This window comes from Polypterus senegalus, chromosome 13 (genome assembly GCF_016835505.1).
Source record: "Polypterus senegalus isolate Bchr_013 chromosome 13, ASM1683550v1, whole genome shotgun sequence".
Lineage (NCBI taxonomy): Eukaryota > Metazoa > Chordata > Cladistia > Polypteriformes > Polypteridae > Polypterus > Polypterus senegalus.
Genome location: NC_053166.1, coordinates 46,456,390 through 46,474,188, shown reverse-complemented (window position 1 = coordinate 46,474,188; position 17,799 = coordinate 46,456,390). Strand labels below are relative to the sequence as shown.

The window sequence follows — 17,799 nt, the reverse complement described above, 5'->3', positions numbered from 1 at the left end:
TCTGGGATGAATCAGACTACAGAACTGAAATGTACAGTATATTGTGAGATGACAGACACATTTTGAGCAGTTCTATGGTTAAGAAAAAGTGAGCGTTTATTTAAAAATTGATTTAGACTACTTTTTCCTATTACTGAGTAATAGATTTATGAAATTATTAAATTATTTTATAATGATACTTTTACTTAACAAGAACTGATTTCAGATAACAGCACCTCTAAAACCACTGGCATGTTTCACAGAGATTCTTTATTCTATCAACAGCAGGCTTTCCCTTGTAAGTAACTTAACACCCTGCAAAGTGTATACCTAACATATGTTAATCTTTTTTGTGCCAGAGGCATTCAGACATACTTCATTTTACTTAATTTTAGCTAACTTGCCACTTAAGATTCAGAACTCTTAATTCTTTCTTTTTTCCTTAACCAGCAACCAAACCGTGAGATGTGAAGTGAGCCAAAAGATGTCCTGCTGATTTCATCCCATTTGCACCTGTCTCCATCAATATATGTTTATATAAATCTGGAGAAATTAGGTTTAGCTGGGAGTTGTGAGCTTTTGGGCTTAATAGCTTATCCTCATCAAAACTGTTCCAAAGTCCAAATAGAACACTTTAAGTTTAGAATCTGTTGAAGACTCCCAATAAGGAGAGGAAGACACTGACAGGTAAACAATTTAAAAAAAAACATGTAAATCTACTGCTAAAAAAATACATTGGTGAATTCTCTTTAGCTGCAATAACGTATGGGCAACTGCACACAGTTTAAAACAAATAAAAGTATAAAAAGAGATGAGGAGGACTATATCTTTAGATTTTAACTTTAATTAGATGACAAATACTACAACTGCTCCCAACTTTTAGGGGATAAACCTCTAGTGTTTCTTTACAGACAACAGCTCCTCTTCTTATCAAAAACATCATAGCTTGATGTTAACTAATTCCACCCTGCTAGAAGATGGCATATGCAACATACAATCCTCTGTTTCTAAATAAGTAGTAAAAAAAGCTCTTGGTCAAATTATATTTCCTAATGTTCATGTCAAAGTATCGTCATAAACTACTGATTATTCTTATGCTACATACAGTATATTAAGTAATTCATTTATTCATTATTATTCAAATACTATGCAGGAGATTCAAACTGTACAACACATATATCTCAATATGAACAAACAATATATCTATGACAACTTATGGCTGGTTTTCTATCAGTCATTTTCACCCGGAAAAGCACAACAATATATGTAGCAGGCTTTTGCTCTGCAAAACAACACAGTGAAGGTCAACCCATTAAATACAACTTTCTCAAAGTTGATACAAACAAAACCAGAGGACCTACGATCCAAATTACTCCCCAGCTCATTCCATTATCGGGCATTCCTAGCATGACACTGTAATTATGTTGCAAAATATAAAATCTCAGAATAGAACATAAAAGTAACAATATTACAAATGTCAAAATAGTATGATTTGGTCAACATTTCTCATAGGGTGCCAGCTTTTATCATCTTTTACCATTCTTTTTTTTTTGTTCTTTATTTCGCCTTATGCAATTTCTCATATTAAGAATTTGTTAGTTTTCGCATACCCCTTGGGGTCACAGTGCAGGGTCAGCCATTGTACAGCATGCCTGGAACAATTGAAGGTTAAGGGCCTTGCTCAAAGGCCCAGCAGAGTAGGATCTTTCAACCATTAAATAATTTAATTAAACTTACTTAATCCAATTTCATTATAAAATATGCCACTGTAGCACATAAAAGCATCTTCAATAAATGTCATGTGCAACTGCAACAATAAAAAGTGTAACCTATACACACAAGTAACTTTACCAGCAAAATGTTCCAACTAATGACCTGAACGTGTAGGCAAAAAGCTAATTTAATTTGCAGATCAAGAGATTTGACAAGTAGTCTATTCTTTTTACACTGTATAAACCTGCACATACCCCATTGTGCAATTACATACTCCTCTTAATAAATATGTGATTACTTTAATAATAGCTGCATTAGACACAGACACAGCTAGAAAAAAGTGCCTATCCCTGCTTTATATGTATGATTATTAAAAGAAATATATATATATATGTGTATATGGTCACTTACCTCACAAAGACAGCAGAACAACCTTGATTTCCCACTGTATTTCCGGCGGAATCCCTGTATTCCTCGCTTCTATTCCAAGGCTCAGCCACAGTGGAAAATGGTAATAATTTAAAAATAGGCTTCTGATCTTGCTGTTGCTGTAAATTCGTCACTGATGAACTGGTCACTCCAAAGTGATAGGTCTGCCCCCCTGAAGTGCTCACACCACAAACAGATATGGGTGAATTCAGCGGGCTGGACCTATCAGGGGTCAGATTGCTTATTTGGCAGTAGCTGGTAGTGGCCATCTCTTGTTTGATAACCCCAGGTGTGAACAAATGAATATAGCCATCTTTCTCTAATTTCACAGATGGACTTGATGAACTGGGAAGTGAAACTCCTGTGATGTTATTGCCATTGCTCACAAAAGGTTTGCAGTCTTTTCCAACTGGTAAATCTGTAAGAAAAGGGTCCTCTGCAACTAGTGGAGAGAGCAAAGCATTATCATCCCCTTCATAAAAAGCATTTAAGTTCCAAGGGCTGCCATTCATCTCAGTTTTAGGGGAAATGGGCAAGTCAAGGTCCTGCAGTATGTCAAGGGTATTTTGGTCATCAAAAATCCTCTGATTAGAATCAGAGTCTTTCCCAAAGGTATCTGGATCCAAAGGTAATCCACTTTTATCTATTCCTATTAAATCGTCTGCTTTTTGGGAAAAGCTGCCAGCTCCAACCTCTAATAACCCTGAGTCGCCTGATGACCTGTTCAGTTTTGCAATACTCTCATCCAAAAGACTGAAATTAGTTTCTCCCGAACTGAAATTGCTAGGAACAAGCAGTGGCTGGTTTTCCATACTTCCTGTTACTTTTAAATCAGAATCCTCCAGGAACAGTCCCATGGAAGCTGATACAGCGGTGCTCAGTTCAGGGGTTGAGGCTTTACTACCTATTCCATTCAGTACATCACCACTGACAGACCGCTGCTGGGAGCTGTTCTGAGACAGCGTTACCTCTGTGGAGGATGACATTATTACAGTGCCCCTTTTCAAAGCTGTATGTTCCCAGGTGAGTCACAACAGTACTCAGATATTTATTTCCTCAAATTTCCTTGAAGCCGTCTCAGTCCAAAATTTGCAGGAGAAGAATCTGAATCTGTAACAAAATGTAGGCAGAATACAGTGAACCTTAAGCACTCATATGGCCTTTTTGTGAAGTATAATTACTTGGTTTATCAAGGAAACATTTGAAAGCATGTAAGCCTGTCATAATGTTCAAAAATGATAGGAGAAAACACCAAACGCAGTGATCTTCAATGTATCTTTGCACTTTAAACAGATGCTCAGTACATTAATAATTAAGACTGTCTGTTTTAAATTAAGGTAAAATGACTTTCCATTAATGATAAAACACAGAGAAGTCATCCTTTCCATTTGGCATTTTCTTAATAGTTTATCTGGACACACATTAGACAATCTTATATGCAAAATATAAAAAAAAACAGCACAAAAACAGAGAAATTGTATCTTCACACAAAAATCTTTTTTTATATTCACCTCAAATAGATATTCTCTACTCTGTTTCTCTCATTAAACAAATACATTGATCATTATTATTAACCAGATGGTATGTATTATATTAATTACTGGGCAGAAAGGTAGTGTAGGCAATAGCACTGCAGTTTTACAGAACTTCATGCTTGGTTTGATTTATGACTGGTGTGCTCTTTGTATGGAATTCTGAATTTGTACATTCTTCTGATTTAGGGGAGTTTCTCAAGAGGATTCAGGTTCGTTCAGTCACCCTAAGCATGTGCTTTTTTGGTTAAGTGACATTTCTAAATTGCCACAATGTAAGTGCAGCTTCTGTTAGGCTAATTTTCAATACTGGATTGGTCCCTGTCTTGCATTCATTGCATTCTAGGATAGGCTCAAACTTCCAATTCATGTGTACTGGACAAAGCTGTTTCAGACTATGCAAATAAAGTAAAACGTTAATTGTAAGTTTACGTATGTCTTGTTAAATGTAAACTGGGTTTTCTCATATTGTATATGTTTAAATACCCAAATTGTTTGATTAGCCAAACCAATCTTGTAAATGACCATCCAAACTAATTAGGATCATTCTACTATATTTTAATTTTTATTATTCCTTTCGTTTCTAATGGATTGTGAAGCAAGTAACATTCATACAATTAAAATGTGACTTCAAACAATATATATATATATATATATATTTAAATAAATACACTGCATCAAAAAAAATAAAAAAGATAACAGTACAATCTGTTTTCAAAATGTACCTATAGCACTACAGAGACAACAGATGTGAATACAATTATCTGTGATCTAAACAATGTAAACAAATGTTAAAACTGATCTTACATTCTACTTACTAACCACATTTTGATTGTTTCTTGCACATTCTCTTGTATTCACTACAGAAAGTATCTTAACTCTCAGATATACATATAGATTACTTTATTTGTCCCCAAGGCAAAATTAGAACTTTACAGCTCTTCCATTCAGCATTCAGAGATTTTACAATAATTTCTTAAAAAAAATAAAACCCCCACCACTGCACCCTATCTATATTCACTACTTCTGTTGTCATCAACAGCTAGAATATGATAAATTAATTCTGCCATAATTACTTCCCAAAGGACCAGTGTGATATTTTGGATGACCCATAACATAGAACTTCACACTTTTAAATAAATTAATATAACGTGCAAAACTGTCACCATTTATTCAATACATTCAATTTTTTAGATTTTAACAATCTTTAAAGGGTTGCCCTAATTCCTTACTATTACTACTTCCATTGTTTTTAAAAACCATTTGTGATGAACCACTCAAAGATTTTGTGTGTTGAATCAAACTCCATGATTAAAACAAGTCACCGAAAACAAAAGATGATGCCTCTGCTGTGGCAAGTTTAGTATTCAAAAAACACTAAAGCATCTGTTTTCTGAACCTCCAGTATTATTCATCAGCTGGAGACAGAACCACACATAAATCTCAGCAATGCTAAATGTATACCTGAGTTTACGATAATGATGTAAAAAGCAAACAATATCACATTCTTACAAAATTAAAGGTACTCTCAATGACCTTTAAATAAACCAATTAAACAGTACTAGTTTTGTTTTCTGTACTTCTTTTTTACTTAAAACTATGCAATAATGCACAGTCCCTTGCAAAAAATATGGAATCACTACTCCTGGAGGATGTTCATTCAGCTGTTTTACTTAGTTACAAAAAAACAAATCACAGATATGACACAAAACTATTTTGTTTAACAGCTGAACATTCTGGCATTGTAAAACATATTAAATGAAATTGCTGTAATTAATTGCAAGTTTTTTGTTGAGACTAAATAGAGGAAAAAATTATGGAATTACTCAACAATGAAAAAAAAGCATGGAATCATTAACCCAAAAAATTACAGTTAGTACTTTGTTGCACCTCCTCTGGCTTTTATGACAGCTTGAATTCTTTAAGGCACAGACGTCATTAATGAAAAACAATATCCTTTATCATGTCATTGAGTTAATAGGCCTTTCCTGAAGAACAGTTTTAACACTCTTTGCTCAGTGGTAAGATGCGTTACCATCCTGAAAAAAGTCTTCATAATCAGCAAACCTTCTTTTGAATGATGTAATGAGAAAGTGTCCAAAATTTCAATGTACACCTGTGCATTTACTGTAGAGGTGATGCTTGCCATCTCCCCATGTCCTTTAGCTGACTGGCAACCCCATATTATCAGTGAGTGTGGAAATTTGCTTGTTTTCTTCAGGCAGTCATCTTTATCTTTCATTGGAATGGCACCAAACAAAAGTTCTAGCATCCATCTCCTTGGCCAATCCAGATTCATGATTCATTCCTGAATATTACTTTCTTCCAGTCATTCACAGTCCATGATGGCTTCTGTTTAGCCCACTGCTTTTTTTTTAACCCATTTTCCAGGCAAATTGCTTTAAGTTTTCTGTCCTGACTCTTTGACATCTTCCTTGGTCTCTGTGTTTCGCTTTTCTAACTTTCCCATTTAGTGTGTACTTGCTCCAAATTTTAAACACAGCTGACTAGGAACAACCAACATCTTTTGCCATACTCTGTGTTTAATTACCTTCTTGAAGGAGTTTTATAATCTTTCCCATTGTTTCAACTGACCGTTCTTGCTGGGGCCATGTTTTCTGCCACTCAGCCTTGTGCAACAGCTCATTAAGGTCTGCAAATACTTATTTTAACTGCAGACTAATTGACCTATTTACATTTGTACAGGTATTTGTTTTAGAAATGCAAATTTCCAGGTGATGCCATAAGATTTTCCTCATCGTTGACTGATTCCATACTTTTTTACTCTACTTGGTCTGAACAAAAAATGTGCCATTAACATTTCATTTTTTGAGGTATTTTCTTACAATGCCAGAATGTTCACCTGTTAATTAAAACAGTTTTGTGTCATACCTGTGATTTGTTTTTTTGCAACAAAGTAAATCAGCTGAATGATCATCCTCCAAGACAAGTAATTCCATAAATTTGGCCAGGGATTATAATTGAGCAATCCCTGCCTATAGAAGTATGTGAACAATACCTATACATTACTAATGTAGATGTAATAAATGCATTTACATGTCTATATTTATTCATAAAGTGACTCAAAAAAATCTATAGTGATTATGCATCCGTTTAGAAAGCCACTTAATCATGTAATAGAGCCCATTCCGACATTATTGGATTCAAAGTACAAACCAGCCCAGGATGTGGGTGAGGATGAAAATCTGAATTGAGGGGGGCATGAAAAGTCATAACTTGCTAGTTTAGTCACAAATTAAGGTATCCTTGATTTCTATGACATGTAGAAAAAAACGCAGCAGTAGCCCAAAAAAGTAGAAGCATATGTGAAAAACACACAAATTCCACATAGAAAACAATTAAAATTCAAAGCCAGCACAATTTAGCAATAATGGATATTATAGTTATAATTATAATATTATAATTATTAATATGAATTATAATATTATAGTTATAATCCTATAACTAGGCAGTGTGGTTTAGTTATCAAAAGTTGGGACTTCAAAGCCTGAAGCTGGGATTTCATATCTCACTACTAAAACTGTGTGACCATGAATGTGCAAGCCATTTCACCTGCATATGTTCCAATTGGAAAAAAACAAAGGAAATGTAACCAATTGTATCTCAAATGTTGAAGTTGTCTTGGATAAGGGTGTCATCCAAATAAGTAAATAATAAGTATACATATGTACAGTATTTAAATTTACCAATACTAAACACATTACCCAATCAAATTAATCCTGCTTTATCTTTCATATAAAAAGATATATATTTATATATTTCATCGTAGTTTATTGCTCTTCAGAAATATCATTTTTTTCTACAAGCTTTGGGTCACTGAGAGACAAGTCTATCCAGACAGTTCACCACAGCACCGAGCACAAGTTAGGTATATCAATATACTGTTCCTCTATATAAGGACAGCAAGTATTCTTATAATATTGTTTGCAGTTAACTCGACTTGAGTTCATCTACATGTTGTAACCCATATGCTGCTCCTGTTCTATCGGCATAATAATTTACCTTCTTATCATTTTTAGATTTAAATGCTGTAACTATAAATTAAATATACTGATGTAAAATATAATTTCTCATTCATTTACACATGAAACTAAACACCTGATTACGTACGTGCGACCACCTCCTCTTTTAAACATAAACACAAAATGAACACCTTAATTTCCACTTTTGCTCCGTATCACAATTTCTGTTGAACTACGCAAACAATTCCACAGACTGTTCACATTCTAAATATGTAACTTGTCATCTCTTCGAGATCTTAAAATTAAATGATTGAGCAGTAGATTTACACAACATTCAAAAGAAAATCTACATATACCTGCAAATTGCAGAAACCAAGTCCGCACACAAAAATAAAAGTCATTTTTCCTCCAAAGCCTCTAGATACATTTTCTACAAATACCTATTTGTTGCCTTAACATTGATACTTGTAGCTACATACCACTCACATCTACTCACAACAACTGTGTGCAACTATATATGACCTCTTCATGACTTCCCAGTATTTTACTAATACTGTATACTAATTTCTCAATTTCTGTACGCAACATGGCTTAGAAAACTTGTCTGGTCTTAACGTTTATCGACCCTGAAGTTTACTCTGAATAGTACGTTATGTTCTAAGCAATATTAAACTGCCGTGCTTTCTTCTGATCCCAGTACTTTTCCGACATCTGGCTGAGCTGGCATTACTTTAAAGTTTATGGCACGCATCATGTTTTTTCACATGACAGTCGCAGGGAAATCCGCGAGGAGCAAGTTGCCTCTGTTATGCCCTGCACACGCTCACCCACACCCAGTCAAAGTTGGAGCTTTTTTTTCCTCCGCCAAATGGCTCTTTTAAGAGTTGACGTTCAAGTTGTGAGGCTCTCCCCAGCGCTCGGTACGAGGGTCGTGTCGCCGGGTTAGCCCACCTTACCGTTCAGAGTGGCTGCGTGCGTGTCACCCAGCTGGCATGTCTCTTAAAACTCAATGTCATCGCTCGGTCGACTCGGACGGGATGGCACGAGGAGGCTCTTTCGCTTTCCAGGCGCTGTTTTGCTTAAACGCTCATTTTTTCGCGTCTCCTTCCCCGTCCTCCGTGAAAACGGAATTGTCTCGAGTCAGGTAGCCCGGTACAGTCGTGATTGCACGGTCTTGCCACGGAAGAGAGAAGTCAATGGGGAGTGGAGTGGGGGGTGGTGTCAGTAGAGTGGGGCGCCGAAACCAGTTTAATCCGCCATATAAAATACTCAAAATGGTGCTTCCTATTGCAACTCCCTATGTATACATAACATAACCCAAGCAGCCCCAGCAGTGCAACCTGTTGGCAGTGTGCAGCTACTGCATTTGCAACTTCCTCGGTGGGGAGAAAAAAAAACTGTACTGTCCGCTCTTCCTTATTTCCCCACCACCATTTAGAAAAATAACAACGCTATAACAAAAAAAAAAAATAAGTAAGGGGGCGTGCCGCAGCTTCGCTGAGCCACATGCGTGTCACCCAAGATAGGCGCGACTCTGCCGGGCTCGTACCGGCAAGGCGAGTTCGCGGCTACCGGTGCAGTCGTTGCTGTGAACGCGAGCCCCGCAGACGTCACGTGCGTCGCGCGTTCTAAATAATAAACACCAGTGAGGCACAAGGTGACGCTTAAAATGAGCTCGACTGACAGAAACAGACGTAAGAAAACTGACACACCAACCTGCCTTGTGACGTATGGCATGCCTCCGCCACCGATGAAAACCTATAGAGTAAGAGCCGCGCAAACGATTCCGACAAAGTTGCCTTTTTCTTTTTTTGGGAAAGCTGTCCGCTACGCCGCCGGTTCCTCCGGTCCAGGTGTTGGCAGTTCGGTAACAAAACGCCTTTCGGCTGCTTTTCAGCTCCTTTAACCCTCGTTTCCCAATTTGTGCAGACCTGCAGATAACAATCCAAAACCGCACGGGACGCTTTTCTTTAATTACTTACTTGGAAAGCGCAGTCATTTCACGCGTTGGCAAAAAAAAACCCTGAAGTCTCGCAAATGAATGTGAAGGACAGGGAACATTTAAAAACTGATGGTTTCTTCCACAACTCCTTCCTTGAAAATAGGAGATCCCCAGCTCATAGACGATTTTTTTTGACAGTTGAATGGTGACGTAGTCGTGTTTATAATCCTTGCAAAGTTGAGGCGCAAGTTTCAAGGTAGGTTGCAATGACAATCTCTGACGCAGTACAGATAGCTGAAGAAAATGCGCAGCTGGCGTCCGGAGTGGCGAGGGCTAATGATAACGCCTGACTGGAACAACTGAGAACGCGTCCGGTCACCTTCTGGGGAAGGTCTTCTGACTTGCTCCTATGTGCGAGGCCTTCTTTGAGGATGCGACACAAACGCGATCGAGTCGGACGCCATGAGAACGGAAACCAACCGAGACACGAAATCGCGGCCGACAGACTTTGAACTGCGGCTTTGCGGTGAGCGCCTGCCAGCTTTCAGCCGACGCTGACATGCGCAAAGAGGGCGCCGCGAAGGGCGCTATTCCGTAAGGCAGAGTATCATCTGCAAGACATGGCAAACAGCACTGTGCCTTGAAGAGGGTGAGCTGTGCATATATGTCGGATATATACAGGGTGAGCTTTACAGGCAGTCATTCGTTAAACGTGTATAGGGTAGCCCCATACTAGCACCAGGCGTGTCTGCAGGGCATTTCGGCTAGTACCACAACCTCTACAAGTCAGGGCATGTAAACGCATAGGTATAGCTATGTGGGCAACCGAAATTTTTCGGTTCATAAATGTATCACCCACCTTGTGATGGACTGGCGCCCCATCCAGGACTTCTTCCTTATTTGCCCCATTGGTGAACTGCATTATACGGATATGATAATGTTCTGTTACTGATGTATCACAGTTTTGTTAAGAAAAAAAGTCAAGTATTGCGAGGAAATGCCATATGGTCTGCTTTACGGAGCAGTGACATGGAACTTGGGCTCCAGATTTGATTACAAAATATTTCTACCCTGGGGTTTCTTCGCTCGAATACAAAAATGACACAGATGTTTTTGACCTGGGATTTCCTCGCACATTCCAAACATATATTGATAGATGCTTTGAAGATGACATTCAGCATGAGATGTTACTTTCCACCTGTTACGGTGGCTATTGACACAACGTAGCCCATGACCCTTTTAAAGTTAACATAAAATTGCAGATAGATGGCATGGCAATTAATACAGTAGTTTATATCAGATCATTATCTATCTATCTATCTATCTATCTATCTATCTATCTATCTATCTATCTATCTATCTATCTATCTATCTGTCTGTCTGTCTTACACAGAAAATACAGCCTATCGTTCCATCCCAATATATTAATAATTTAAACAAATTCAATCAATAGTTTGATAATGTTCTTTATATTTATTTTTTTCTAATCCTATTTATCATAAGTCCGAGCTCGTCTTATTTATAATAAAGACGCTTAATATATAATGCCAGGCAATAAAGCAATCCATCACACGCCAAAATGCAACGCTTTTTAATTTAATTGCGGTGTTCTATCGATCGTATAAGCACGCAATGTATGCGTTTTCCAGGTTACTTCTGTGTACCAGTGCGATGCCGGTTTATACCGAAAACTGCGCGTCTTAAACTGGAGAGTTCAGCTTAGGAGTCCAACATGTGCATGAGGCGCCACATCCTCTGGATTCACGTTAACAGTTCATGGTGCTATATACAGTCCTTCCACATGTGCTGACCTGATAACGTTAACGGTAAAATAATATACATATTGTTAAAATTAATTATAAGGTAACGATTAATACTTTGAACATAATGCTGCTTTTGCAGATACAGACTAAGGCATCTTTAAAAAGTGAAGGCATGGTAAATCTACACAATTTATCCAAGGATAATGAATTACCAACATTCTACTTACAGCATGTGGCAAGCTGTTCCCCTCATCCGCATCACATACACACCTTTGCCCAGGTGTGCCTATAAAACCAATTTGAACTCGAAAAGATTTAGCGATGCGGGTGGTGGGGGTGACTTAACCGCGTGACGTGGAGGAAGAGTGGTCAGTCTGATTGGATGCCAGTGGCATCACCCTGCCTTCCATTCCAGTCATTTGTTATCGCGGGAAAATCTTCCTGACTATTCCCATGGCCAAAAAAAAGTCACAATTTTTTCCTAGATATTTTGAAATATCAGAGTCTGTTCCTGGAATGACGACCACTCGATCGTTCAGGTTAATTTCAGAGTGGCAATCTTGATCTGTATCTGTTACCGCACTCAAGGAATACATCTAATATAATCTGCTTCAAGTAATTTAGATTATCCGATTCGTTTTTACAAAATGAAATGACGACAAACGTAAATGACAGGTTACACTACGTAGCGGCACCGAATGTTATATTATAATTTTGGGAAACGCCATATACCTATGCTAGTAGAGACTGCATCCATTCATTAACCCCTGTAGCGTCCTCTGTCTTTTAGATATCGTGTTAATCTCTCCGTATATGTGTTAATGGTAAGTAAAAGTAACAATAACATCTGGATAGGCAGACACCGATCAACAGATGGCGTTCATTATACAGTAGACTGTCGTCTTCAGGAGCGGTGGGAGTAGGCTGGACAAGAATGCGCAGAACGTGTCAGGTGCGTCTCCGTTTTTATCACAAGCAACTTACCCGTTAACTCGATTATCTTTAGTTTTTGTAGGAAAATTTGCCGAGAACACCGATACAGTACTGTATACAACTTGAATTGAAAATGCTGAAGATAGGTGAAAACATAAAGGTTATTTATAAATGACAAAATCTGAACAAATAGTTATTTTCAATGTGTAACTAATTATTTATATTTCTTTTATATATGGTTTTGTCAGCAGTACTTCAAAGATAGTACAGTAGACTCACAGTTAATTATATAAATTATCAAGCTTTGTTGGAGATATTTTATTGCGTAAAGCGTCTTTCCTTCATTGATTACTTTCTACTGTTTGTAAAAAATGTGATGCGTTTCTTTTCCATATATTTATTTTCTGTATTCAGTATTATAATAGTGTGTAGAAATGTGCCTTGGCACCTTTGTACTTATGACGCATAGAAGGATTAATCAGTCTCTTGCAGAGGATACACAATCAGTCTCTTGCAGAGGATACAGAATGGTAGTTAGTTGCACATATTCTAAGTAAGAAACTGAAAAAAATGTGTGTGTGTGACCAAGAGCAAAATGTGCAGACTCCTCACAGAAAACTTGCAGTTCAATAAATGTTAATTAATAAATAAAACACTTTATAGTCCAGGTCCCCTGTGACTCAGAACTGTGTTAAAACCAAAGGTTGGATAAAACATTTATACCTAAACAACTGTATTACTTTTATGAAAATACAAATGCTTTGCGTTTGTTTTTCTATGGCATAATTTGGTGGTGTCCAAAATTATGGTAAATCAGTATTCAGTGTCACACTGGGTTCATTTACAATTTACCTGACAACATTTAAGCCTTTTTGTATACAAGATTTAAAATGTAACTTGTAATTTACATAAAGGTCTTTCTTTCTTTCTTTCATTGGCACTTTATAAAGCACCCTGGACTCAGTTCAGTATCAAGGAGCCAACCAGAGTCTATCCTGTCATATTAAGATTGTCTTTTTAAATCAGCGTAAGAAGGTTAAAAGGCAATCCTACTTACTATACTGGAATATGGAATCATTTAAGTGTCCGTACAAGTTTTATTGTATTTTTGCAGTGTATGTAGTTAGATATGAGAAGCTATTTTATCCTGTTTTAAAAGACTGCTAACACAACCAAGACCAAGGCACTGCAATACATTTTTTTTTCAAAGAAGTAACTTTTCAGGGTTTAGCCTAATTTCTTGAGGCAAAGCAGGCCCTACAGAACTTCTAGAAATAATATGTTTCCAGTGAACAACAGCAAGCAGGTTCACACTTTTATACTGTATGTCAGAAATACTCAATTTTCTATTCCTGCTGTTTTAAGTAAAAAAAAATACAATACGCTTTTAAATATTCCAAGTAGTGGGAGGACACTGAACAAGCACAGGCACATCTGAAAGCTACAATAAAACCTGCTGTATTACCTCAGTGTTTATCATATTGATCAAATTATTCCTTATACTGTTACTCATTATTATTTGCTAACAATGCTTTACTGATGATATTTACGGAAATTTGCACTTGATGTGGGTAGGGTTATCTGGATATTCCGGTTCTCTTCCCACATTCCAAAGACATGCAGGTTGAATTGGCCTAATGTGAATGTGTGTGAGTGTGTATGTGTGTGTGTGTGTGTGCCTCTGCACCATTTGATGTATTCGTATCCTGTCCAGGGTCAACTCTTGCCTTGAATCCATTCCCACCATAGTATGCAGAAGCTCCTAGTGATCCTGGCCTGGATGAACTAGTGAGAAAATTGTTAATTCTTCACCTATCTCTTGTTATTTTGAGCATTTATGGTAAATAAGATTTCACTTGTAAATAAAATGGATGGATCTTATTTTGAACCTGAAACTGTATATTTACATAAACATTTACATTTATTTGCTTAGCAGATACTTTTATCTGAAACGACTTACAAAAAAAGGTCACCATAATCAAGTAAGACGTCAATCTGGGGACATTTTGTGAACAAGTTACAGGACAAGGCTACAAAATTGAGCATCATAAGTGAAGGGCTCAGAACAAAAATACAAGATACATTTCCTCAGTTACAAAAATCTAAAACAGAAACTCTCCAAACAAGAGAGTCCACACTAAGGGAGACAGAATTTTGAATAAAGGTGGTCAGCTTGTTTCTCCAGCGATGAGCTATACTTGAAAAGAGTCTGAACTGAGATTTGATACCATGCAGAGGTGGTATCACTAAATTTTGTTCATTAGCAGACCTGAGTGGTCTAGAATGACCTCACAAGCTTTTTCATATATATATAAGAAGTGATCCAATGACTACTCTACACACAAACATCAAGGATTTGCAGTTAATACGTGCTGCTACAGGGAGCTAGTATAGTGATCTGAAGAAATAAATGGCATGTGTGCGCCTCGGCTGATTGAGCACCAGATGTGCTACTGCATGTTCAATCATCTGCAGTGGCTTGGTGACACAGCAGGTACTGCTGGCAGAAAATTGTTACAGTAGTCCAGATGTGAAAAGACTACAGCCTGGACTAGGTGTTGTGCCACACACTCTCTTACATATGATCTGATTTTATGGATGTTGTACAGAGGGAATCTGTAAGGTTGAGAAGCCATAGCAACATGGGCCCTGAAGGACAGCTGGTCATTGCCACCCCAAAGGTGTGTCTCATATTGCTGGGCATTGATGATAATGGACCAAGCTGAACAGAGATGGGGTCAAGAATATATGGATGCACTGGAGTAACGAAAAGGCCACTCCTTACCAAATTAGGATGAAGATAGTGTTCTTTCATCCATAAATTTTCAAGATTTAAAGATTGTATATGTGGAAAAATTGGACAAAAGCCCACCTGAACTCTGTGAGAGACTAGTTTCTTCACACAGGAAGCATCTTGAAGGTATCATTGCAAACATAGGCTTCTTCAGAAAGTATTACATTATTTCAGTAAGTTCGTTCAATACTTCTTTTCTGTGTCATTCCACTGTATTGCACATTACTTTTTTATAGATTGGAATTGTATGATTTCTTTGGTTGTTTTGTTTTATTTATACTTGTATCTGGTCTAAATCACATGTGCATAGCTGCACTGGAAATATATTTAATGAGAAATATGTTGATGTTTTGAATATTAATTTTCCCCATTGTATAATATTAGATTAGATTAGATAAACTTTATTAATCCCATGAGGAAATTCACATGCATACAGTAGCACAATCATAAAAACAGGAATATAGACTCACAGGACAGATAATACATCTAATCAATCAATAAATAAATCAATTCATAAATTCATAAAAATAAGCTTAATGAGTACATCCGGTAGAAGCACTGGATTGCCTAATAGCAGTGGGCAGAAAGGCCCCCTAGAGGTGCTTCTTATTAATAATAATATATATCATATCATTATATATAATTATATAGTAATATATATATATAATAATGTAATATAATAATGTACAGTATATGTGTAGCAAATAAAAAACAATTGGACGATACTAGAAGGGGTGGGGAACCTGCCGAGACCCTGTTTAATGTCAGATTAATAAAGAAAAGTAAAAAGGTCCAAACAAAATGACTTAAGATGCAATAATCCCCCAGAGTGTCTCTCAGGCAGAAAGGATTAAAAAGGCTTTCTATAGTGGAGCTCTGTTCTCTTCTGAAGTGGTTCTGGTAGTTAAAATTAACTTCTTGTGACACTGATGTTTAAATTGAACATGGGGTGGAAGTGGTGGGACCTCCTAGGCTAAACCAGATGTGACATCAATGGTTATTGTGTGACTCCTCCTCTGGCCTGAAGATGAAAGGACAGAAGCTGTTAATGACCATGTTTCCCCATTGGGTCATGTTGATGCACTTACGTCAGTAGAGATGCACATAAATACTAAATATACATGTACATGCGATCATAAATGTGTCTTTTTACCCATAGCGGGTGAGACTTATCCTCTGCCCTCCAGGTGAATGTTACCTACTGCCTCACAACTCAGACTCAACCAAGGCCTGGTGAGGTGTTTCCTTTTTTCTGAGACCCAGGAGTACTTCTGGTGTCAGAGCATTGCCTGACTACAGAACGAAGCAGACAGAAGCCCCAAAAATTAGGGACCACTAATCCCTGCATCAACCTCTTGAGGCACCCCTGGAACCCAATAGGGCTGCCCTGCAGGTGTCTGTATGGGTAGCATCACCCAGGGATGCTGCCATCTGGTGTTGCAAGGGAGTAAATAATTCAAACAAGTTATCTTCCCTGCATGATATTGGCTTCCCACCTAGGCAAGGATCCTTGACCGTGTCCTTCTTGGATGCCAGAATATGCACTGCAATGTTGGCACCGTTTTCCAAACTCCTGGCTGGATCTCTTCTTGTATGTTCACTGTTGTGTCCTCCTGGCCAGGTAAAGGGGATTGAACCATCCCAGCTGGGACGCAAGCCCATGCTTGACACCCATTACAGTATATATATTATATATAGTGTTATATATATATATATACCTGTATATATATATATATATATATATATATATAGAGAGAGAGAGAGAGAGAGAGAGAGAGAGAAAGAGAAACAGAGAAAGTAATACAGATACTATTACTACTATTGTTTTTTATTGTAATTATTATTACAGAATTGACAATAATTAGGATAATTTTTACAAATTAGATATAGAATATTGAGTAACAGATGCACAAAATAATATAGAATATTGACTAACAGATGCACATATATATATATAGAGAGAGAGAGAGAGAGAGAGAGAGAGAAAGAGAAACAGAGAAAGTAATACAGATACTATTACTACTATTGTTTTTTATTGTAATTATTATTACAGAATTGACAATAATTAGGATAATTTTTACAAATTAGATATAGAATATTGAGTAACAGATGCACAAAATAATATAGAATATTGACTAACAGATGCACATATATATATATATATATAGAGAGAGAGAGAGAGAAAGAGAAACAGAGAAAGTAATACAGATACTATTACTACTATTGTTTTTTATTGTAATTATTATTACAGAATTGACAATAATTAGGATAATTTTTACAAATTAGATATAGAATATTGAGTAACAGATGCACAAAATAATATAGAATATTGAGTAACAGATGCACAAACCTTTATTTCTTTACCTTGCTTGGGAAATTTTTCCATCAGTTTAATATTTTTACAGAAGCTATGGCCAGATAGCAACTGCGGAGAGGAAAACTAAAACTCCAAGACATTAAACTACACCTGGCCAGTACACAGACAGGACTGACAGAGTGAAAGGTCTCTCTTTGTTCTCTGGGTGGTGGAACAACTTGTCTGGTTAATACTGATGACTAATGAGCCTCTGGACTGCTAAATAGCTTTGTGACCACCAAGTGGTAGGTGGCTAACTTGTCCTGCAACAGCGACAATGACCTTTAGCCATATAAGACTGAGCAATAACAGATGTCTGTTGCTCCATGCATGCTACACTTATTGCATCCACATGTTCCCAGGTCACGAGTCCCA

At 37.1% G+C, this 17,799-nt stretch overlaps 1 protein-coding gene and 1 long non-coding RNA gene across 8 annotated transcripts in view; one reads left to right on the top strand and one right to left on the bottom strand.

Moving 5' to 3' along the window:
- nr3c1 (nuclear receptor subfamily 3, group C, member 1 (glucocorticoid receptor)) overlaps positions 1-11,613 on the bottom strand; it is a 136,867-nt gene extending 125,254 nt beyond the window's left edge. Inside the window, exons 1-2 of one of the 4 annotated variants that reach the window (XM_039775177.1) lie at positions 11,569-11,613; positions 2,104-3,231 (exon numbers count right to left, since the gene is read on the bottom strand). In XM_039775177.1, coding sequence (XP_039631111.1) covers positions 2,104-3,107 — 1,004 coding nt within the window. In that variant the 5' untranslated portion in view covers positions 3,108-3,231; positions 11,569-11,613. The other 3 variants (XM_039775174.1, XM_039775175.1, XM_039775176.1) reach the window with 3 other exon arrangements.
- The window catches only part of LOC120542604, a 104,565-nt gene continuing 96,781 nt past the window's right edge, over positions 10,016-17,799 (top strand). For 3 of the 4 annotated variants that reach the window (XR_005636212.1, XR_005636213.1, XR_005636211.1), the window contains exon 1: positions 10,163-10,227. This is a non-coding gene — a long non-coding RNA (uncharacterized LOC120542604). Of the gene's footprint in view, positions 10,105-10,162; positions 10,228-17,799 lie in introns of those variants that run through there. The other variant, XR_005636214.1, reaches the window with a different exon arrangement.